Source organism: Populus alba, chromosome 2 (assembly GCF_005239225.2).
Source record: "Populus alba chromosome 2, ASM523922v2, whole genome shotgun sequence".
Lineage (NCBI taxonomy): Eukaryota > Viridiplantae > Streptophyta > Magnoliopsida > Malpighiales > Salicaceae > Populus > Populus alba.
The window spans coordinates 14,508,385-14,528,047 of NC_133285.1; the positions used below are offsets into that span (position 1 = coordinate 14,508,385).

General features: G+C 36.6%; 1 protein-coding gene across 2 annotated transcripts; it reads left to right on the top strand.

Moving 5' to 3' along the window:
* Positions 1 to 551: 551 nt before the first annotated feature.
* Positions 552 to 11,912, top strand: LOC118049987 (CLIP-associated protein). Of its 2 annotated transcripts, XM_035060181.2 has the most exons (21): positions 552 to 1,165; positions 2,008 to 2,163; positions 2,264 to 2,326; positions 2,431 to 2,499; positions 2,728 to 2,893; positions 3,726 to 3,887; positions 4,144 to 4,241; positions 4,376 to 4,450; positions 4,537 to 4,605; positions 4,684 to 4,769; positions 4,867 to 4,984; positions 6,444 to 6,542; positions 6,632 to 6,989; positions 7,190 to 8,985; positions 9,120 to 9,221; positions 10,316 to 10,420; positions 10,518 to 10,592; positions 10,670 to 10,738; positions 10,860 to 10,928; positions 11,103 to 11,204; positions 11,451 to 11,912. In XM_035060181.2, exons 1-21 carry the CDS (start codon positions 833 to 835, stop codon positions 11,610 to 11,612), a joined length of 4,332 nt encoding a protein of 1,443 aa, XP_034916072.1. In that variant the 5' UTR covers positions 552 to 832; the 3' UTR covers positions 11,613 to 11,912. The 2 variants fall into 2 exon arrangements, with proteins under 2 accessions (XP_034916072.1, XP_073263469.1); XM_073407368.1 differs by lacking the exon at positions 552 to 1,165 and having other exon boundaries at positions 2,077 to 2,163; positions 2,402 to 2,499.
* Positions 11,913 to 19,663: the final 7,751 nt, after the last annotated feature.

Genomic DNA, 19,663 nt, shown 5'->3' on the forward strand with positions numbered 1-19,663 from the left:
CACTTTTTATAAATTCATTTTCCAAGAAAACCACTTAAAAATAAATAAATTAAGTAAATAAAGAGGACTTGAATCTTATATCAAAGATCACCAAGTTAACTCATCAAATTAAACCAGGTTTAATAACTCTTAGGATTCATAGACAATAGATTTATCCATGTTATTTACATCAAACAATCAAGCCCATAAATGTTTGGGCCACTCCCAACAACAAGTGAAAATCTAATTCAGATCAATCTATATAATTTCCTCTCACAAAATTAAAATTATGTTTGGTATTGTGTTAATAATTATTTTTTAAAATAATTTTTATTTTAAAATATATTAAAATAATATATATTTTTTAAATTTATTTTGAATATTAACACTTTAAATTGATAAAAAAACATTTAAAAAATTCAGAATTTTTTTAAATTTTAACGTGGATGGTCGCATCGCCAAACACACCCTAACCAGTCCTCCAACCCACAGTGGCACATTCCGTAAATTAACTACAAACTGGTGGCAAAACCGCAACCACTCCAACCCCCACCATTTTATAGTTAGAGAGAGAGAGAGAGACAGGGAGAAAAAAGAAAAGAAAAGAAAAAAAGCGTCGCACTGTCTCCTCCTACTCCGCCTGTCAAAGCAGCGGAGCCACTTTACTTCACTCTGTCTAAACCACCACTTTCTCCCCCGCTAAATCTTCCTCTCTTTACTTCGCTGTCACCAACACAGCCTCTTCGCTAATCTTGTTTAATCCTCATTAATTAACTAAATTAAGTTAAATTCAGTTAATTCGTCGTCAGATCTGAGCGAACCGCACCAGATCCGACAATCAAGAGACTTCAAAATGGAGGAGGCGCTGGAACTGGCGCGCGCGAAGGACACGAAGGAGAGGATGGCAGGAGTCGAGAGGCTACACCAACTTCTTGAAGCTTCTAGAAAGAGTTTGAGTTCGTCCGAAACGACGTCTCTTGTCGATTGCTGCTTGGATCTTTTGAAAGACAACAATTTCAAGGTTTCTCAAGGTGCTTTACAGGCGTTGGCTTCTGCTGCTGTTTTGTCTGGTGACTACTTTAAGTTGCATTTCAATGCGCTTGTTCCTGCTGTTGTTGAACGCCTAGGTGACGGTAAACAGCCCGTTCGTGACGCCGCTCGACGCCTCTTGCTCACTCTCATGGAGGTTTTTCTTACTTTTCACTTTCTTTTTTTTTTCAAATTTGAAATGTTTTTATACACGCACACACACACAAATGGTCGGATTTTTATTTATTTAGTTAAAAGTTTAAACTGTAATTAATTTGATACTTTTTATCTAATTAAGAGAATTAATTACGTTTTTTCTAATAGTAAACTGTTAGTTAATTTTGTTGGTTTTAAGTAATCGTTCACTTTGAAAGAAAGATTTACTGAATTTGTTCTGAGTAGAATAAATAATTTGAATCAAAAGTCATTACGATTGATTACTCTCTTTCATTGATCTCAATTGAATTACTGTTTTATCCTTGGGTTGAAATCGTAATAGCATAATACCATGCATCATTTTAGGTTGAGATTGGAAGAATATGAATAATTTGGGATCTAAAAGCAGCGGTTCATACTCTTTGTAGTAGAGATACTTTTTCATCTTATCCTTGTAGAGCGGCTCGAATCTTCTCTAAAAATTAGACCGAGTTTCTTTGTGCATAACTTATCTTGACAATGGCCCACGTTTACATTGTTAATTTTAGTGAAGGAATACAAACACTCAGTTGTAGTTGTAGATGGTCGCTTGAATTTTGTAGCTCAGCAGGGACAATAGTACAGGACTTGTCAAATCTTTATAATTTAGACACGGGGTAGTGGCAATGTATTTGATTGGTGTTGATTGAGTATATGTTTGGGTGGAATTTGTTATATTTTTTTCTTGCCTCTAATTCCATTAGGAGTCAATGACACCATTCTCATGAGTTGCATGTTTGTGTGTGCAAAGAGAATGGACAAACATTAAATATGGGGTTGTATCAATATGTGCTTGTGATTCAGGTTTCTTCGCCTACAATCATTGTTGAGAGAGCTGGCTCGTTTGCCTGGACGCACAGAAGCTGGAGAGTTCGTGAAGAGTTTGCTCGAACAGTAACATCTGCAATTAGTCTTTTTGCATCCACTGAGCTTCCTCTTCAGCGGGCTATTCTACCTCCTGTATGATCCAAAACATTTCTGATTTTCCAAACTTACACCTTTTGCATAAATAGTTCTTTGGGTGGAGATAAATTAATTATTGAAAATTTTCTTCAACCAGATTTTGCAGATGTTGAATGACCCGAATCCTGGTGTTAGGGAAGCAGCTATATTATGCATCGAGGTCAGTGGAAGTTGTTGCATTGTCGTTCCCATGTTATTGTTTCTGCGAGCTTAACTATTTTTCATTGCTTTTCAGTCGCATTAATCCGACTATTCGTCTTTCAGGAGATGTACTCACAGGCCGGGCCCCAATTCCGTGACGAGCTTCATCGCCATCATCTTCCTAATTCCATGGTGAAGATTTAGCAAAAACCAATCTGCAGTTCCGTCTTCTATATTATTAGGTGCTAGGATCTTCAAATGTAGGCTAGTTTGGTCTTTAGTGCTCATGTCCACCATACCTAGACGCAATGTAGTACTCATTGAAATTATTCTCTGATTAATGAATGTCTTACCACTGCCTGCCAAAGAAAGGAAGCTATAGCTTTATTTTTAACGTGGTAGTATCATACATCACTGCAGATGAAGGATATCAATGCCAGACTAGAGAGGATTGAACCACAAGTACGCCCTTCAGATGGACTTGCCGGTAACTTTGGTGCTGTTGAGATGAAGCCCACAAGCCTTCATCCCAAGAAAAGCAGTCCAAAAGCCAAAAGTTCCACGAGGGAGATATCTCTTTTTGGAGGTTAGCATTCTTTTATCTAAAATACTGTGGATGTTAAGATATCCTAGATATTATTATGGCCCGTTTGATTCTGTGTTATTTAATACTTGCTGTCCTTGATCTTCTGTTTTTGTCTTTCTCCAATCATGGTAAATTAATAACTTTAGCATCCCCAGGGAGCGCATCAATTTAGAACATTGAGTGTAGAATTAATGTTCATCCCCTCCTCTACTTGGAATAAGTTGGAAAACTTAAATTTGCTTGAAAAAGCTTCCAAATAGCTATTTTGTGCCTTTGTGTTTGCATGGAGCCTTTTATTATATCTCGACAAAAGTCTTCACGACAATTGTATCAAAGCCACTTCACCTGTTTGATCAAAATTAGTTGTATCTTTAGTTTAGGAATTATTATAAGCATTAGGATGAAGATTTTCTTGATTATCAGTAAAAAATACTACAAGTTTTGTATTTATTTATTTATTTTATGAATGAATCCCATGATCCCTGCCATGTTCCCTTCATTTTCATCCTCATGTTGTTGCAAATGGTCGATTAATTAGTATGGCCATCGAGGAATTTGTTTACTTATTTCTTTTTTATTCCTGTAGATTTATTTTTTCTAATTTCTTATTCTTGGAATCCGCTATAATTGTATCAAATAAAATCTTTAATTTTTCTCTCAATATTTTGTGGTATTAAAAAATTTCTTTAATTCAAGTCTTGATGTTGCAAAAAATTGTGTTTATATTGATACAAGCTACACTGTAGCTAGTGTCCTTGTTTGGTGAAGTAAGGAAAACTGTTATAGCATGAATTATTGTTGTTCACTATGGTTGCTATTTCACATTATGCAGCGGAGAGTGATGTCACAGAGAAACCCATAGAGCCAATTAAAGTTTATTCAGAAAAGGAGCTAATTAGGGAATTTGAGAAGATTGCAGCTACCCTTGTTCCAGAAAAGGATTGGACTATCCGCATAGCTGCCATGCAGAGAGTTGAAGGCCTTGTTTTGGGAGGTAGCCCTTCTTTTTCTCCTTGTATCCTTCTTTCCCTGCCAAAGTATTATGCTATCAGATTATTGTTAGCCTGATCTATGATATTCCGTTAATTCTTCTTATTTCTTATAATTAGTAGAATGTGCAATTGAATGATTGAAATTGTTGGAAAATCCCTTCGGCCAATCATTCGGGGATGCTAAAGTACACAGACTGAGGGTTTTTTTTTTTTAATCATTTCCTCAAGAAAGGGATGTTAATGATTTCTTCATATCAGGTGCTACTGATTACCCATGTTTTCGGGGGCTTCTGAAGCAATTTGTTGGCCCTCTAAACACACAGTTATCTGATCGAAGGTCTAGCGTAGTGAAGCAGGTCAGCCAGCATTTTCTTCTGCTGTAGATGGTGGTTTATAGATTTCTTCTTTTGCTCTCTTCCTTTAGAGATTAGCTCCTCATCCACCAGTTCAAGGTTTATAGTTGCTAAGTGTGTGTGTTTGTGTTTTCAAGGCTTGCCATCTATTATGCTTTTTATCGAAGGATCTGTTGGGAGATTTTGAGGCATGTGCTGAGATGTTCATTCCTGTAAGTTACTTTCATTTTTCTTTCACTGATTGTTGCAAATCTAATATGCTCAAAGAGTTCTGTTAATTCTGTGCTATGATAATCAGGCCCTTTTCAAGCTCGTTGTGATTACTGTACTTGTCATTGCAGAATCTGCAGATAACTGCATAAAAACGGTAATGGATTTTTATTATTATGTGCAAAAAAATTCTTTTAAATGCTACTCCCTCACTGTTTCCTTTTTGGCTTCTCAGATGTTGCGTAACTGTAAAGTTGCTCGTGTGCTTCCTCGCATAGCTGATTGTGCAAAGAATGACCGCGCTGCAGTACTCCGTGCAAGGTAAGGCAATGCGACTTGTTCTCCATGTCTGGCATTTGATTTTTTGTCTAGGATATAATTGACTTTGGTCACTATTATGTCTCTCTTTGGATTGCAGATGCTGCGAATATGCACTATTGATACTTGAACATTGGCCCGATGCTCCTGAAATACAGCGATCTGCTGATCTCTATGAAGATCTGATAAGATGTTGTGTTGCAGACGCAATGAGCGAGGTATGTGTGTTCAGATCTTTGATGTTGTGCATGCATGCATGCTTGTCATGTCTGTCAGTTTTGTTAGGCCTTTGTGTTATGATTTTGCTTTGCCTTTCATGCTTCAACAAGCAAAAACTGTGTTCTGATGAAGTTTTTCTCAACTATTTTTTTGTGAATGAGTAAAAAGGAATATATATTGAAGGGACTGTGTGGATACTGGCCTAATCTAACTTCAGAGAGGTGGAAGTTTAGTTTCAAAATGATGTAAAGTGTAGACCACAAATGGCTGAGGGTAAATATGCATCTGGTGGATATAATTTCAATTAGCTAACAACTAGCATCTCTAAGAGCAGGAATTGTTCAAATCATTTAATTTTAACATCCATGGCTGTATCGAGGAGCTTACATTAGGTGGAGCTGTCAAATGGTAGAAGTAATTGGGTTTTTTCTCCCGCACAATAACTGGGTCAAGTTGGAGATGGTTGCTAGACACAAAAGACTTGAGATGTTGAAGATGGCAGGATAAGTAATTAACTTTACTGCAATTTTGTGTGATTGCTTGGGATGTGAGGCATGGAGAGCATAGAAATGGACCTGTATGGAATGTGGCTCTGCTATGTCTGGTGTGGAGCATTTTGTGTGAGGAGTAATCACAGTTTTGAGGGTGCACAGTGTGAAGCAACCATTTTATATGTTCTTTTCTGTTTTTGGCTTCATAGGGCTGCCAAGTTTTGCACTTATTCCCCCCTGATTTCCTACTCTGGCCTAATCTTTTCTGCCATATTCACTAGTTACTTTCTTTTCCCTTGTCTTCTTTCATGGAGCATCTCTTGTATATTACTGATCCTTGTATGGTCCTGTCTTCCTTTAAATACTAGATCTTTGCTGCATTTCTCTGTTAGGATAAGACTTGGCAGTGCTTCTGAAACTATGAATGCATCTTTTCTCTCAATGAATGTGAGGAAGAACATGGAAAGTTTCATCTAGGTGGAATAATGATCAGAACTGTGTCTTGATTCTAGAATAATCTTTGTTAATGCTGCCATGGAAGGAATTTTGGATTGCAAGAGTATGAATCTTGGCTTGAGATGAAGTCAGTTGTTTTGTATGTGCAGCTTCCTTCCAGCCAATCTCCTTTGGTTCATCATGATACTATATATTTCAGCATGAGATGTATTTTATTGGTCTATGGACTTTTCTTTTATTCTCTCAATCATTGGTTTTCTCTGTAAGGCTCCAACACCCAAGAAAAAAATGATTTGAAGTGGATGAGTGTTCTATGATATTATATGATCAGCTTTGATGAGTTGTTATATGTCATAAAATAAGGAAAGTTTCTTCCATACAGTTCCTCTAAATGATGCATCTGTTGTTTGTACTTATTTTTCTTATTTTGTTTCTCACCTTATTTTCCATTAATTCTTAGTATGTGTCTGTGAAGGCTCTGGAAGTGTGCCTGATATATGTAACTTGGCAGGTGCGCTCAACTGCAAGGATGTGCTACAGAATGTTTGCAAAAACTTGGCCAGAGCGTTCCCGTCGTTTATTTATGTCCTTTGATCCTGTTATTCAACGGGTATATTCTTGTGTACCCATTGCATTTATCTTAATAACTTCACTGCTTAGATCATATTTTCCTTATGTGCTCTTTATTTTTTGGCACAGATTGTTAATGAAGAGGATGGAAGCTTGCACAGGAGACATGCATCTCCTTCCATCCGTGATAGAAGTGCGCAAACATCATTTACCCCTCAGGCATCTGCGGCTTCACATGTACCTGGATATGGAACTTCTGCTATTGTTGCAATGGATAGAACTTCAAGTTTATCCTCTGGGACATCTCTGTCTTCTGGTCTTTTGCTCTCACAAGCAAAGTCCCTTGGTAAAGGTACTGAACGTAGTCTGGAAAGTGTGTTGCACGCTAGTAAGCAGAAGGTCACTGCAATTGAAAGCATGCTTAGAGGTTTGGAATTGTCCGACAAACAAAATCCTTCAGCTCTCCGTTCATCAAGTTTGGATCTAGGTATCAAATGACTTTGCCTGTCAATTTTTTTCCGCGATCTCATAAATTATTTGTCATTTTCAGTATACAAGCCTTTTCTTTAATTCAACAATAAATCATTCTAAAAAAGAATACACAATTTGTTTTCAAAATGATTGAGGACTGTAGCTTCACATTGTTTTGTGAACGGCTAAATTTCTCTCTTATTGCCCCTAGTGCAGGAGTTGACCCTCCATCATCTCGTGATCCACCATTCCCTGCTTCTGTTCCAGCCTCTAATCATCTCACAAACTCTTTGACAGCAGAATCAACTGCTTCTGGTATTGGTAAAGGCAGTAACCGCAATGGTGGCTTGGTCTTGTCTGATATTATTACCCAAATTCAAGCTTCCAAAGATTCTGCTAAGCTATCATATCGGAATAATATGGCAGCCGAGTCTTTGCCAACATTTTCATCATATTCAACAAAGAGGATTTCTGAAAGAGGTTCAGTTGAAGAGGACAATGATGTTAGGGAACCTAGGCGATTTGCGAACCCACATGTAGACAGGCAGTATATAGACACGCCTTACAAAGATTTAAACTACAGAGATTCACATGGCAGTCACATCCCCAACTTCCAGAGACCACTTTTGAGAAAGCATGTGGCTGGACGAATGTCTGCGGGCAGGCGAAAGAGTTTTGATGATAGTCAACTCTCACTTGGAGAGGTGTCAAGTTATGTAGAAGGTCCAGCATCTCTCATCGACGCATTGAGCGAGGGACTTAGTCCAAGTTCTGACTGGAATGCTAGGGTTGCTGCTTTCAATTACCTCCATTCTTTGCTGCAGCAAGGCCCGAAAGGCGTTCAAGAAGTAATTCAGAATTTTGAGAAGGTAATGAAGTTGTTTTTCCAGCATCTGGATGATCCGCATCATAAAGTTGCACAAGCAGCTCTCTCGACACTTGCAGATATTATTCCATCTTGCAGAAAGCCATTTGAGAGTTACATGGAACGGATCTTACCACATGTTTTCTCCCGACTAATTGACCCCAAGGAGCTAGTCAGGCAACCTTGCTCCACAACTTTGGAAATTGTCAGCAAAACTTATGGGGTTGATATTCTTTTACCAGCATTGCTCCGTTCACTAGATGAGCAGAGGTCACCAAAAGCCAAATTGGCTGTTATTGAGTTTGCCCTCAGTTCATTTAACAAGCATGCGATGAACTCTGAAGGCTCTGGGAATACTGGCATTTTGAAGTTATGGCTTGCTAAGCTGACACCGTTAGTACATGATAAAAATACTAAGCTCAAGGAAGCTGCTATTACTTGCATCATATCAGTCTATTCACACTTTGATTCCATAGCTGTTCTCAATTTCATTCTTAGTTTATCGGTTGAAGAACAAAATTCCTTGCGACGAGCCCTTAAACAGTACACTCCTCGCATTGAAGTGGACCTAATGAACTTTGTGCAGAGCAAGAAAGAGCGACAGAGATCTAAGTCCTTGTACGACCCATCTGATGTTGTTGGAACATCATCAGAAGAAGGATATATTGGTGCATCAAAGAAGAGTCACTATTTTGGAAGGTATTCTGGTGGTTCTGTTGATAGTGATAGTGGCAGGAAGTGGAGTTCTACCCAAGAATCAACCCTGATATCGGGAAGTATTGGCCAAGCAGCTCCTGATGAAACTCAGGAGAACTTGTATCAGAATTTTGAGACTAGTTCTAATACTGATGCCTATAGTTCAAAAAATAGGGATTTGAATTATGTGGCTGGTTCTACTGGTCTGAACTTGGGATCCCGACCTGGCCGGCTGGAAAACATGGACAATGGCCTTAACTTTGAAGGGCTGTTGACCCCAGGTATGGACATTAATGGATTGATGAGTTCTGAACCTCTGCGTGCTGCTGAAGGCTATGGGCATGACAATAATGTTCTTTCTGAGTTGGACCTTAATAATCATAAACCTGCAGCTGTGAAGATTAATTCTTTGGCTGACACTGGTCCTAGCATTCCTCAAATTCTTAATCTGGTGAGATACTTAACATTGACAATTTCCTTATTGATAATTAATTTTCCATTAAAATGCTTATATATAGTAACACAGTTTAATAGAAATAATTGATAAAGCATCTCAATGAATACTCACCTTCCTTTTGTTTCTAGATATGCAATGGTAATGATGAAAGCCCTACCTCAAGTAAGCGTGGTGCACTTCAGCAGTTAATTGAAGCTTCTATGGCTAACGATCCCTCTGTTTGGTCCAAAGTATGATCATTTTCAGTGCCCTCTCTCTCTCTCTCTCTCTCTCTCTCACACACACACACACACACACACACACACACACGCACACACACAAATGCATGCGTGCACTGGCACTCATTTTTCTGGCAGGCACTATTATGCAATAGGGTGCTTCTTGGTCATAATTGAGAAACTAGTTCTTGGAGTTTTGCATCTTTTATTAAGCTGGTCCATGATTCCTTGTCTCTATAGTGGAAGAGTAATGCTAGGGGTACTCATTTTTTTGTTGTTGCAAACTTCTTTACTAAATGACATGGCATCTTGTAATTGTTGTTTTGTTAACCACTCAATCCATTATTATAATTTTTCCATTAAATGTGAGTTTGTACATTCCATGATTAGAAACACCTTCCTATATAGTAAATACCATGTCATTTAGTAAGAAAATCTCTGTAAAAAGATGTAAGTTCCCCTAGCATTATTCATAGCGAACAGCTCTTGTTGAATGTTGGAGGGACACCTCAATTAATTGGACGGGTTCAGATTTTGGGAAAATGAATTTCAGTTTAATTTTTTATATAAAAAAACAAAGAAACGAAAAGTTGATAATGATTGTGTTATTATAGCCAACGGCGCTGCCTATTTTGTCTGATGGTTGCCCTGTCCAACCTGTGATTTTGCAAATGGGATGAAGTCTGTCCAGGTTTAGAGCCTGGCATCTGTCTTTACTTGGCCTGGAATTGAGGGGTGTGAGGGGCATAATGGTAGATGTGCCTTGTGTCTTTACTCTGGTAGTAATATTTGTTTAGGCAAATTTAGCTGGAATGATTTCAGGATGTTCAAGTCTTTCTAGCGCATTCAAACTATAATGTGTGGCTCCTATTAATTATAATTAAGAGCTATGATCTGATGTTTATTAGGATTGTGGTGTTTTTCCATCATAAAAAGGGACACTGCAACTACTGCAGATTGAGTTTTCGTACATTGATCATTATGTGCTCTCGTGGTCAATCTATTTTTCATGTTCTTCTGAAAAAGTGTCTTGTTTATGCGAGTAGACACTTTTGTGCCATTATATCAGTTCTAGCTTAATGTTGATGATTCATTTATAATTTCAGTACTTCAATCAAATTTTAACGGCTGTACTGGAGGTGTTGGATGATTCTGATTCATCAATCCGAGAACTTGCTCTTTCATTGATTGTGGAAATGCTAAAAAATCAGGTGCATCATCATCTTTATGTGATTCTGAATGAAATGCTCCCTTTTTTTATTTAGTAATCATTGCAAAATCTTATCTTTTTTCGTGCCATGTTTCCAGAAAGATGCCATGGAAGATTCTATTGAGATTGCTATTGAGAAGCTGCTTCATGTTACAGAGGATATTGTTCCAAAAGTAATTCTCTTTCCAAACATGTGCTGTGATTATTCTTCTTTGCTTTCATGTCTCATTGGTTTCTGGTCCGTATCCAGGTTTCCAATGAAGCTGAGCACTGCTTGACTGTTGCATTGTCTCAGTATGATCCATTCAGATGCTTAAGTGTACGTGGTTGTGATATTCTGTGTCCCTCTAAGTATTGTCATTTTTTTGTAAATAAGAGTTTATGGATTTGTTTCCTGTAACACTTGCATTATTCTGATGCTGGCAATAACTGATTCACAGGTAATTGTCCCTTTACTGGTTACTGAAGATGAGAAAACTCTTGTAACCTGCATAAACTGTTTAACTAAGGTATTTCACTTAAACCATTGACTAAAGTGAGAAGGATTAAGTTTTGATGTCTTATGCTATTCCATACCGTCTGTTCATTCTCTTAACACAGCTTCATTCAATTATCAAACTGGAAACTCTGGGCTATATTAATAAAAGATTGGTTGGTTTTTTACTCTTTGTTTTCCACTTCAGCTTGTGGGTCGTCTTTCACAAGAGGAACTGATGGTCCAGTTACCATCATTTTTGCCTGCACTTTTTGAAGCTTTTGGAAACCAGAGTGCTGATGTTCGCAAGGTAATAGGGAACTGTTTGTCCTTGTTTGATAGTTCATATTTCTTGCTTTACAAATGCGTTGGCTCGGGTATAAATAAAATAACAAAATGATGACCATACATATCACAATTAATTGGCAATGACATCATATGTCAATGAGCAAGTGCCCTGTCAGACACCTTGACATACTCTTTCAGGGGTGTTTTACTTCCTCTGTTTTTGTTTTCTAGTTCTTAACACATTGCGTGTTGGTGTTTGGTGCTGCAGACTGTGGTTTTCTGTCTGGTGGATATATATATCATGCTTGGAAAAGCATTTTTGCCGCACTTGGAAGGGCTTAACAGTACACAGCTGCGTTTGGTGACCATTTATGCTAATCGGATATCACAGGCAAGAACAGGTACTGCAATAGATGCTAGCCATGATTAGTTTGGTTTCGTCTAGGAAGGAATTGTTGGTTTATGGTGTTGGTTAATTCATTGTTGTGTATTTTGTATATCTGTGAGAATGCGTTGTGAGAGTGATCATCTTCTTTTCCGTTCTCATTTTCTTTTTGATCCCTCGGTATATTGATTTCCCTTTTTCTTTTGTGTGCGTGTAAACCCTCGTGTTTGTCTGGTTTGGAGGGGAGAGTGCTTCAGTGGGAAACAAAAATTGGTTGTATTATTTGGCAAATATTTTGTAATCACTATTTTGAGAAGAGTATTAGTGATATGAAAGAAATTTTTTTATCCCTAGTGGAAGTTGATTTGTGCTTTAGTATGTTAATGGAAAGATATCCACACTAAGCACTTTTTAAAATAAAAGAAACTTTCTTTATTGAAGGAGGCTTGGAAGAACAATCAGTTCACTACCTGGAAACCTGGTTAATTAAACCTGGTCCAGCCTGGAAACTTGGTTTATTAAAACTGGCTCAGCCTGGGGGGTGAACTGGGATCTGACTTGAGCTAGTTTCACTATAAATTGAGGCGGTTGACTCGGTGTAATCCGGTAAAAAATCTGGCTTGATTCATGATATGATCAATCCAATTGTGTAAGGATTTTTTTTTCTTACCCTTCTTGACTCTAAAATAGAAAATTTTGAGTTTGCATTTTTTTTTTATATATATAAAAAAAATGGGCCTCCCGAACTAAAATTTCTAGCTGCATGTTATGAGTTTTATGGCTTAAGAAACGAGCAGTTATCAATGAAGGACGAAGCTGAGCAAAAGCTTAGCGAGCATAAGAACAGCAGCTAAGTTGCTTGAAACGGCTATCAATCTATCTTAGTGTCTTAGTGACAGTGGTGAATCAAACGTGGCTAGAAACGCATGCGTAAGAACGAAGAAGAAAGAGTCAAGTAGTGGGACCGCCATCCTCCTATGACATGCAATGCTGGGCATTATCTCCATTGCTTCGCGAACCGTGCAGAACTCCGTTTTACTAGGCTAGTTTCCTTCACCTTGTGTTTCTTCCGTTCTAGTTGATCAGAATCTTAGAGGGTTCATAACAGCAAATCATCTTCTTTAATGATGATTGTATTGTCGTTGATAAAGAGTCTTAGGCAAAAATGGAAGTAACCAACAGAAGCCTGCTCGTCGAGAACGTGAGTGATTTTTCAATTTTATGTGTTTTAATGGAAAAGGCAAAACAAAATCTGATATACTATTAAAAGAAAGAAAGAAAAATCTAGCTACCAGTTTTCCTGAATCCTTCAGCATAGCTACTTTTCCGCGAATCTCGGTTTTCTGACAAGACTTCTTGCCGTTGCCTGTGCATTTTGCTCACTGGAATTCTGAAAGGAGGTGGAAAAGGTTAGCCCTGCTCTGCCTTTGTAAGCTATGTGCAGTCACAGCAAGGTTGCAGGCCAAAATAATTAACTCTGCCACGTCACAGAGATGCCAGTGCCACATCAGCGAGCACAGCCACAGCAACAGCCAGGTCACCCATACTGACATATCAGCAGAATTCACCATGTCAGCTCTCTAGATTGCAGGTCACTTGCCGCGTTTGTTGTCACTTCATCTCGTCAGAAAATCCAGCGTGTACCTGTTTTAATTTGGTCAATAAGTCATTACAAACTTCTTTTAACCACTGAATATTATTATTTCTAGTATATTTTTTTGCACTTGTTGACCTCGATTTAGTAATAATATTGTTCTTTTGTGTCTATCCATTAAAAAAAAAACATAAAAAAATACATAGTTTGCTTTGCAATTTGAATTACCTTCCTTTTGGCTTATTTATTTACATTGAATATTTGATTCTTAATTAATTATGGAGCTTGGTTAAATTTGTGTGTGGGGAAATTAAAACATTGTGTTTGGATTACCTATGTGTGCATTTAAAGGACTTGCAATTTCCTAGTGTAATTTGTCATTATTTAGTCTCCAAAATAAATAAAATAATTAAATATTAGCTTTAATTTTATAAGGTGTTTTACTTGTAAGCGTCGTTCATTATCTCAGTCGCAGTCGTATGATTAGTTTTGTATATATTTACGTAATGGTTGTCTAATACACAATTTTAGAAGTCACAGCTACTATGAACCGTGAACTCTAGTAATGTTTTTAGGGATATTCAAGAGCAATCACAACTTATGTGAGCCAAAATGAGTAACATGTTCAATCAAATGAACAACCTTTCCGGGAGAGAGGAGCCATAAAACTTTGACATTCTAATGATAATAGTAGGCAGTCGTTTCCGTAGTGAGGGGATTCTAATGATAGTGAACATTTTAGTAATCACCGTTAAAGACCAGTTCACCCTTAGAAACCCCCAACTTTTAAGGGTCAACTTGACCTGTGGATCATTGATAGATAGGTTTGTGATATGAATCAATTCTTTGATATTTTTAATTTATCTAAGAATAGAATAGTAAGGTTTGTAAAGATAAAATTTAATGGCACCGCTTAGCTCTATTGGAAAAGTGAAGAAGAGTTTTTGGCTAGGAGAGATCAACCTCAAATTATTGATTAAGTTTAAATGAAAACCAAGTTACAAGAAAACTACTTACCTCGTTCTTATAGGAGAAACCTCTTAGACTAGTGGAATAACTTGAGGTAAGGAGGTAAGTCTTCTAATGAATATATGACACAATTTGATGAGTGTAGGCTAAGGTACACGGTTAGGGAGAATGGGGTAATGACCCTAAGTTGATTTTGAAAAAGGTTTAAACGATGACCTTAGGAGAGAGGGTTATGCTTATAGGTGTGTCTATTCTTGATGAAACTTATACCCTAATACAAAACTATGAGTTGGTAACAAAGAGCTAATGGTCGAGATGTTAGGACACTCGTAGTGTCCCTTCTAGGTCCCAACCTGATAATAATAACTTTGTATTGGGTGCTTTACCCTGTAAACCCAATTCTACTATTTCCCAGATACTTAGAGAAGACAGGGGTAAGGGTATTCTCCATGAAGCACCTAAGATGACCTCAAGGATTTTGTGTTTTAAGTTTAGGGTTTTTGTCATGTTTTCTCTAGTTGTCCTAATAAAGTTTTGTTCATTAAAGATTAAGAGGATATGGGTAAAAAGACAATTGCGATGATAAAGTATATAAACCTAATCCCAGTGATTTTTAAGACCTAGATGATAAGAAAGATGAGTCCAACCTGTTAGGATGTGTTAGGTTTATATCCACTTAAATCAGGCAAAGACTTTGTAAGATAGGAGACAATCAAGTTAAGTGTAGTTAGGACTGCGTTAACATAACCCAAAGGAACTAATGATTGGAGGAGAACTGCTACCTTTTACACTTACATTAAATGTGGACATAAATGTTGTAAAATCATTATAGATAGTGGTAATTTTATCAATGCAATATCCTCGAGTAGTGTATCCCGTTTAGGCTTAAAGTCTGTTCCATACCCTAAGTCCTATAGTATGTCATAGGTTAATGATACAATCATATATTCATAGTGATCAAAGAGAGATGTCTTTTTTTCCATAAAGATCTTGGATTATCATGATGAAATTTGGTGTGATGTTATTCCTATGGACGTAGGACACATCATTTTGGGTAGACCTTATTTATATGATTTGAACGTTATAATTTTTGGACAATCAAATTCTTATTTATTCACTTTTCACGATAAAAAAAACTCAACTTATTGGATTACTGTCAAGGTCTAATGATTATAGTAAGACAAAAAAAAAATGAAAGAAAATAGGTTTAATATAATAAGTCATAAGGAGTTTAACAAGGAACTGCGAGGATTTTATTGTGTTTGTCTTAGTGGCCAAAAAATTTGTAGAAAATTCTTTAAAAAAGCCATTTAAAAAGGTAAGGGAAGTGTTAAAAGAATTTCTAGATGTTTGTCTCTCTAAATTACTTGATGTTTTACCCTTTATACTTGACATTCAACACACCATAGATTTTATATATATCACCGCACTACTAAATTTACCTCATTATAGGATGAATCCAGTGAACATGCCGAATTGCAAAGGCAAATATGTGAACTATTACAAAGGAGATTTATTCGAGAGAGTTTGAGCCCCTATATAGTATCTGCCCTGTTAACATACAAGAAAGATGGATCATGATGAATGTGCGTAGATAATCGAGCCATCAATAAGATTATAATCAAGTATCATTTTCTCATTCCTTGATTGGATGACATGCTAAATATGAGAACATGAGCTTAATTTTTTTTCTAAGAATATTGACTTGAAGAATGAGTATCATTAGATTAGGATTCATCTGAGAGATGAATGAAAAACCACATTTAAGACTAAGGATGGATTATATGAGTGGCTAGTCATGCCTTTTAGCCTTTCCAATACACCAAACACTTTTATAAGAGTAATGAAAGAGGTGCTTATGCCATTTATGAGAAAATTATTGGTGGTGTATTTTGATGATATCCTTATTTATAGCAAAACCAAGGAAGAACATTTAAATCATCTTATTCAAGTTTGTACCACCCTAAGAAAGGAAAGTTTGTTTACCAATATCAAAAGATGTTTTTTTCTTTACAGATCAAATAGTTTTCTTAGTGTTTATAGTTTCATGTAAAGGAGTCTTTATGGATCCCTAAAAAGTCCAAATGATAATAGATTGGTCTGAGCCTAAAACTATTCATGAGATCCAAAGTTTTCTTGGACTTACGAATTTATAGTATCATTTCATCACGGGATTTAACACCATCATATCACCTTACAGATTGTTTCAATGGAGTAAAGGAGCTGATAAGGCATTTAAGAAGGTTGAGAAAAAGATGACGGAGGCCCTAGTGATGCGGCTCTCTAACTTTACTAAGGTATTTAAAGTAGAATGTGATGCCTTGAGAGTTGGTATAGGTGGAGTACTTAGTTAGGAACATCACCCTATAACTATTTTAATGAGAAACTTAATGAGGCCAAATAAAAATACTCAGCCTATGATAAAGAGTTTTATTCGATGGTTCAAGCCTTACGCTATTGGCGTTATTATTTACTACAATATAAGTTTGTTCTTTACTCCAACCATGAGGCCCTCTATTATATCAACTCCCAAAAGAAGCTCAATCATAGACATGGTCGTTGGGTTGAATATTTGCATGCCTATTTATTTATTTTGAAACATAATTCTAGAATAGAGAATAAAAAGACAGATACCTTGAGTTGTTGGGTAACACTGTTATCCATGATGAGTGTTGAAGTTACTGGATTTAAGAGACTCAAAGAAAAGTATGAATCTTGCCTCTAATTTAGAGAAATATACATGACTTTAAAGGATGCGAATAAACGTGTTGTAAATGGTTATCACCTTCAAGAAGGGTATTTGTTTTGGGATAGTAAGCTTTGTATCCCGAAGACATCATTGTGTGAATCTTTGATATGAGAGATTCATACTGGAGGTCTCTTAAGACACTTTGGAAGACATAAAACCATTGAAGAGGTGAAATGTTAGTTTTTTTGGTCTAGTTTGAAAAGAGATATAGCTAAGTTGGTAGGTCAATGTCAAACATGTCAACTAGCTATATATAAAAAACAAAATACTGGTCTTTGCACCCTATTGCTTGTTCCCACTTGCCCTTGGCAGGATGTAAGTATGGATTTTGTACTTGGGCTTTGAGGTACTATAAAGAAGCATGATTCTATTTTTGTGGTTGTCGATCACTTCTCTAAGATGACCCATTTTATCTTTTGCACTAAGATTATAAAAGCTTTCAGAGTTGCAAAACTCTATTTTGACAAGATTATTAAGTTGTATTGTCTTTCCATAGTCTTGGATAAGGATGTTAGATTTACGAGTTATTTCTAGAAAACCCTTTGACATATAGTGGGAACTAAATTGTAGTTTTCTAATGCCTACCACCCCCAAACTGATGGTTAAATTGAGGTGGTTAATAAAAGTTTAGGCAACCTTTTGAGGTGTCTAGTGAATGATCATAATATGAATTGGGATTTGGTTCTTCATACGACCCAATATGCCTTTAATAGTTCTGTCAATAAGTTAATAGGCATGAGTCCTTTTGAAGTTGTATATGGTTATAAGCCTAAGAAACCTTTAGACCTTCTTCCCATGTCTCTTCATGCTAGGGTGTCTAAGTCAATCAAGTATTTTGCATGTAGAATTCAAGATTTACATGCTGAGATCACTAAACAAATTCAAGCAAGTAATGCGCAATATAAACTTCGAGCTGATTTACATAAACAACATAATGAATTTAATATGAGAGACTATGTTATGATACATATTAGACCTGAACAGTTTCCTTTAGGAACTAATAAAAAATTGCATGCACGTGGTGCAAGGCCATTCAAAGTGCTATAACGGGTTGGTCTAAATGTGTATGTTCTTGATTTACCACTTGATTTTGATATTAGCTCTGTATTTAACGTTGAGGATTTAGTTGCATACCAGAAACCACATCATTTTCCAAATGATATTTTTGAGATGCCACCTAAATCCCCTCTCGATGATCCTATTGAAACCTTTTACCCTTTTCACTTTGACCTCAACATAAAAGGATAACATTGATGCTATTTTGGATGAACAAGTTGTTTTTACTAGGAATGATAAGGTTCAATGATTTGTAGTTCATTAAGTGGGCCGACCTGATTCAGATGGCACTTAGATTACTATAGATACTTTGCATCAGATTGACCTAGATCATTGAGAGTACTATTAGAGTCGTCCAAAGCTATACTTGACGGGGTCAAGTTTTTTCAACCCCAGGAGAGTTGGTAGGGACACTAGATCCACACCGCCGATTACACGATTATATGAATGGAAAAGACATAAGATGGTCCAGCCTATCACTCTTTGGTTGAGAGATTAAGACCATTTAGGCCTATTTTATTATTTTATTTTATTTATTTGAATTATTTTTGTTAGATATTTTTAATTGATGGGTTGACCCTAATAATTAGATATTTAAGATTATGCTATTTATATATTTTTTTCTTTAAGCTCGTGAGACAATTTTGATACATTGAATAAAAATTGTATTGTTGCATATATTTCCAACCCTAATTCTTCTATTTTTTTTTGGCTTTTTTTTTTTTTTTTACTTTTAATTCATAGTTTTTTTTCTCTCTAAAAGCTTTTTTTTCAAAAAAAAAAAAAAGCTTCTTCTCTTTCTAGCTTTAATTCTTTTGGTTCATTTTTGCACATCAAATCTCCAAACAGATAGAAGATTGAGGTGTTTTTCTGCTGAAAAACGCTTCTCTTACTGAGTTCTTCCATTTAATGAGCTGCATTTATTATGTTTTTTCTTTCCATTATTGCAACTGACGAATCATTTATATCTGCACTTTGTTTCTAAAGAAAAACAAAGAAATAAATATAGCTAATCCTGCGTTACTATTACTTATGGCATGTGAAAATATTGTTTCTTAGCCCTTGCCTGAGTTCCAAATTTGTTAATGTCTTATGCCCTCTTCATGCTTGTTGCTGCATTGGGGTTGTTTTGTCGTTGTTACTGTTATCGGCAAGAAAATACCATGTCCAGGCATAAACTCTGAAGATTAACATTGAGACAGTCCAATCTTGTTGCCCGTTATTTTTCATGGTCTTGATCTTGACAGGGTTTGCAGATACAGTTAACAAGTTTGCTAATATAGACATTGAACAAAACTGTTGTTAGCTCTGCAGATCAAGGGCAAATTTATGACCTAGAGAAGAACCTGTATGCATAAATTTGTGCCAACACTGTTGCTTTCAATAGAATGCTGACTTATTTTTTTCTTTCTTGTGATTTTTGAGCTTGGAGGAACAATGGCACCTGAAATGATCCCTGTTAGGCGATCAGAAGATCGATGCCGAAGTGGAATACCTGTTCTGCAGTTGAGGAACCGGATCTCAGCACTTCTGGTTGACAGTGACAGGTCTTCTCAGATAGCACAGTCGAGCTTTCTTCGATTGTATGGTGTTGACACCCAGACTGCTAGCAATGGCTTATCTGCATTTGTCCTCGCTTCAGCTTCATCTTCCACCTTTGACCTCATTGTCATTGACATTAGCCTTCCTGTCATGGATGGGCTTGGGGTAGCAAGTGTTTGATTTAAA

What these genes read in the sequence shown, in the direction of transcription:
- LOC118049987 (XM_035060181.2), top strand. Translation starts at nt 833, where the DNA reads ATGGAGGAGGCGCTGGAACTGGCGCGCGCGAAGGACACGAAGGAGAGG. An exon ending in TCTTGCTCACTCTCATGGAG is followed by an intron (nt 1,166 to 2,007) that starts GTTTTTCTTACT and finishes CTTGTGATTCAG; the next exon opens with GTTTCTTCGCCTACAATCAT. An exon ending in GGTCTAGCGTAGTGAAGCAG is followed by an intron (nt 4,242 to 4,375) that starts GTCAGCCAGCAT and finishes TGTGTTTTCAAG; the next exon opens with GCTTGCCATCTATTATGCTT.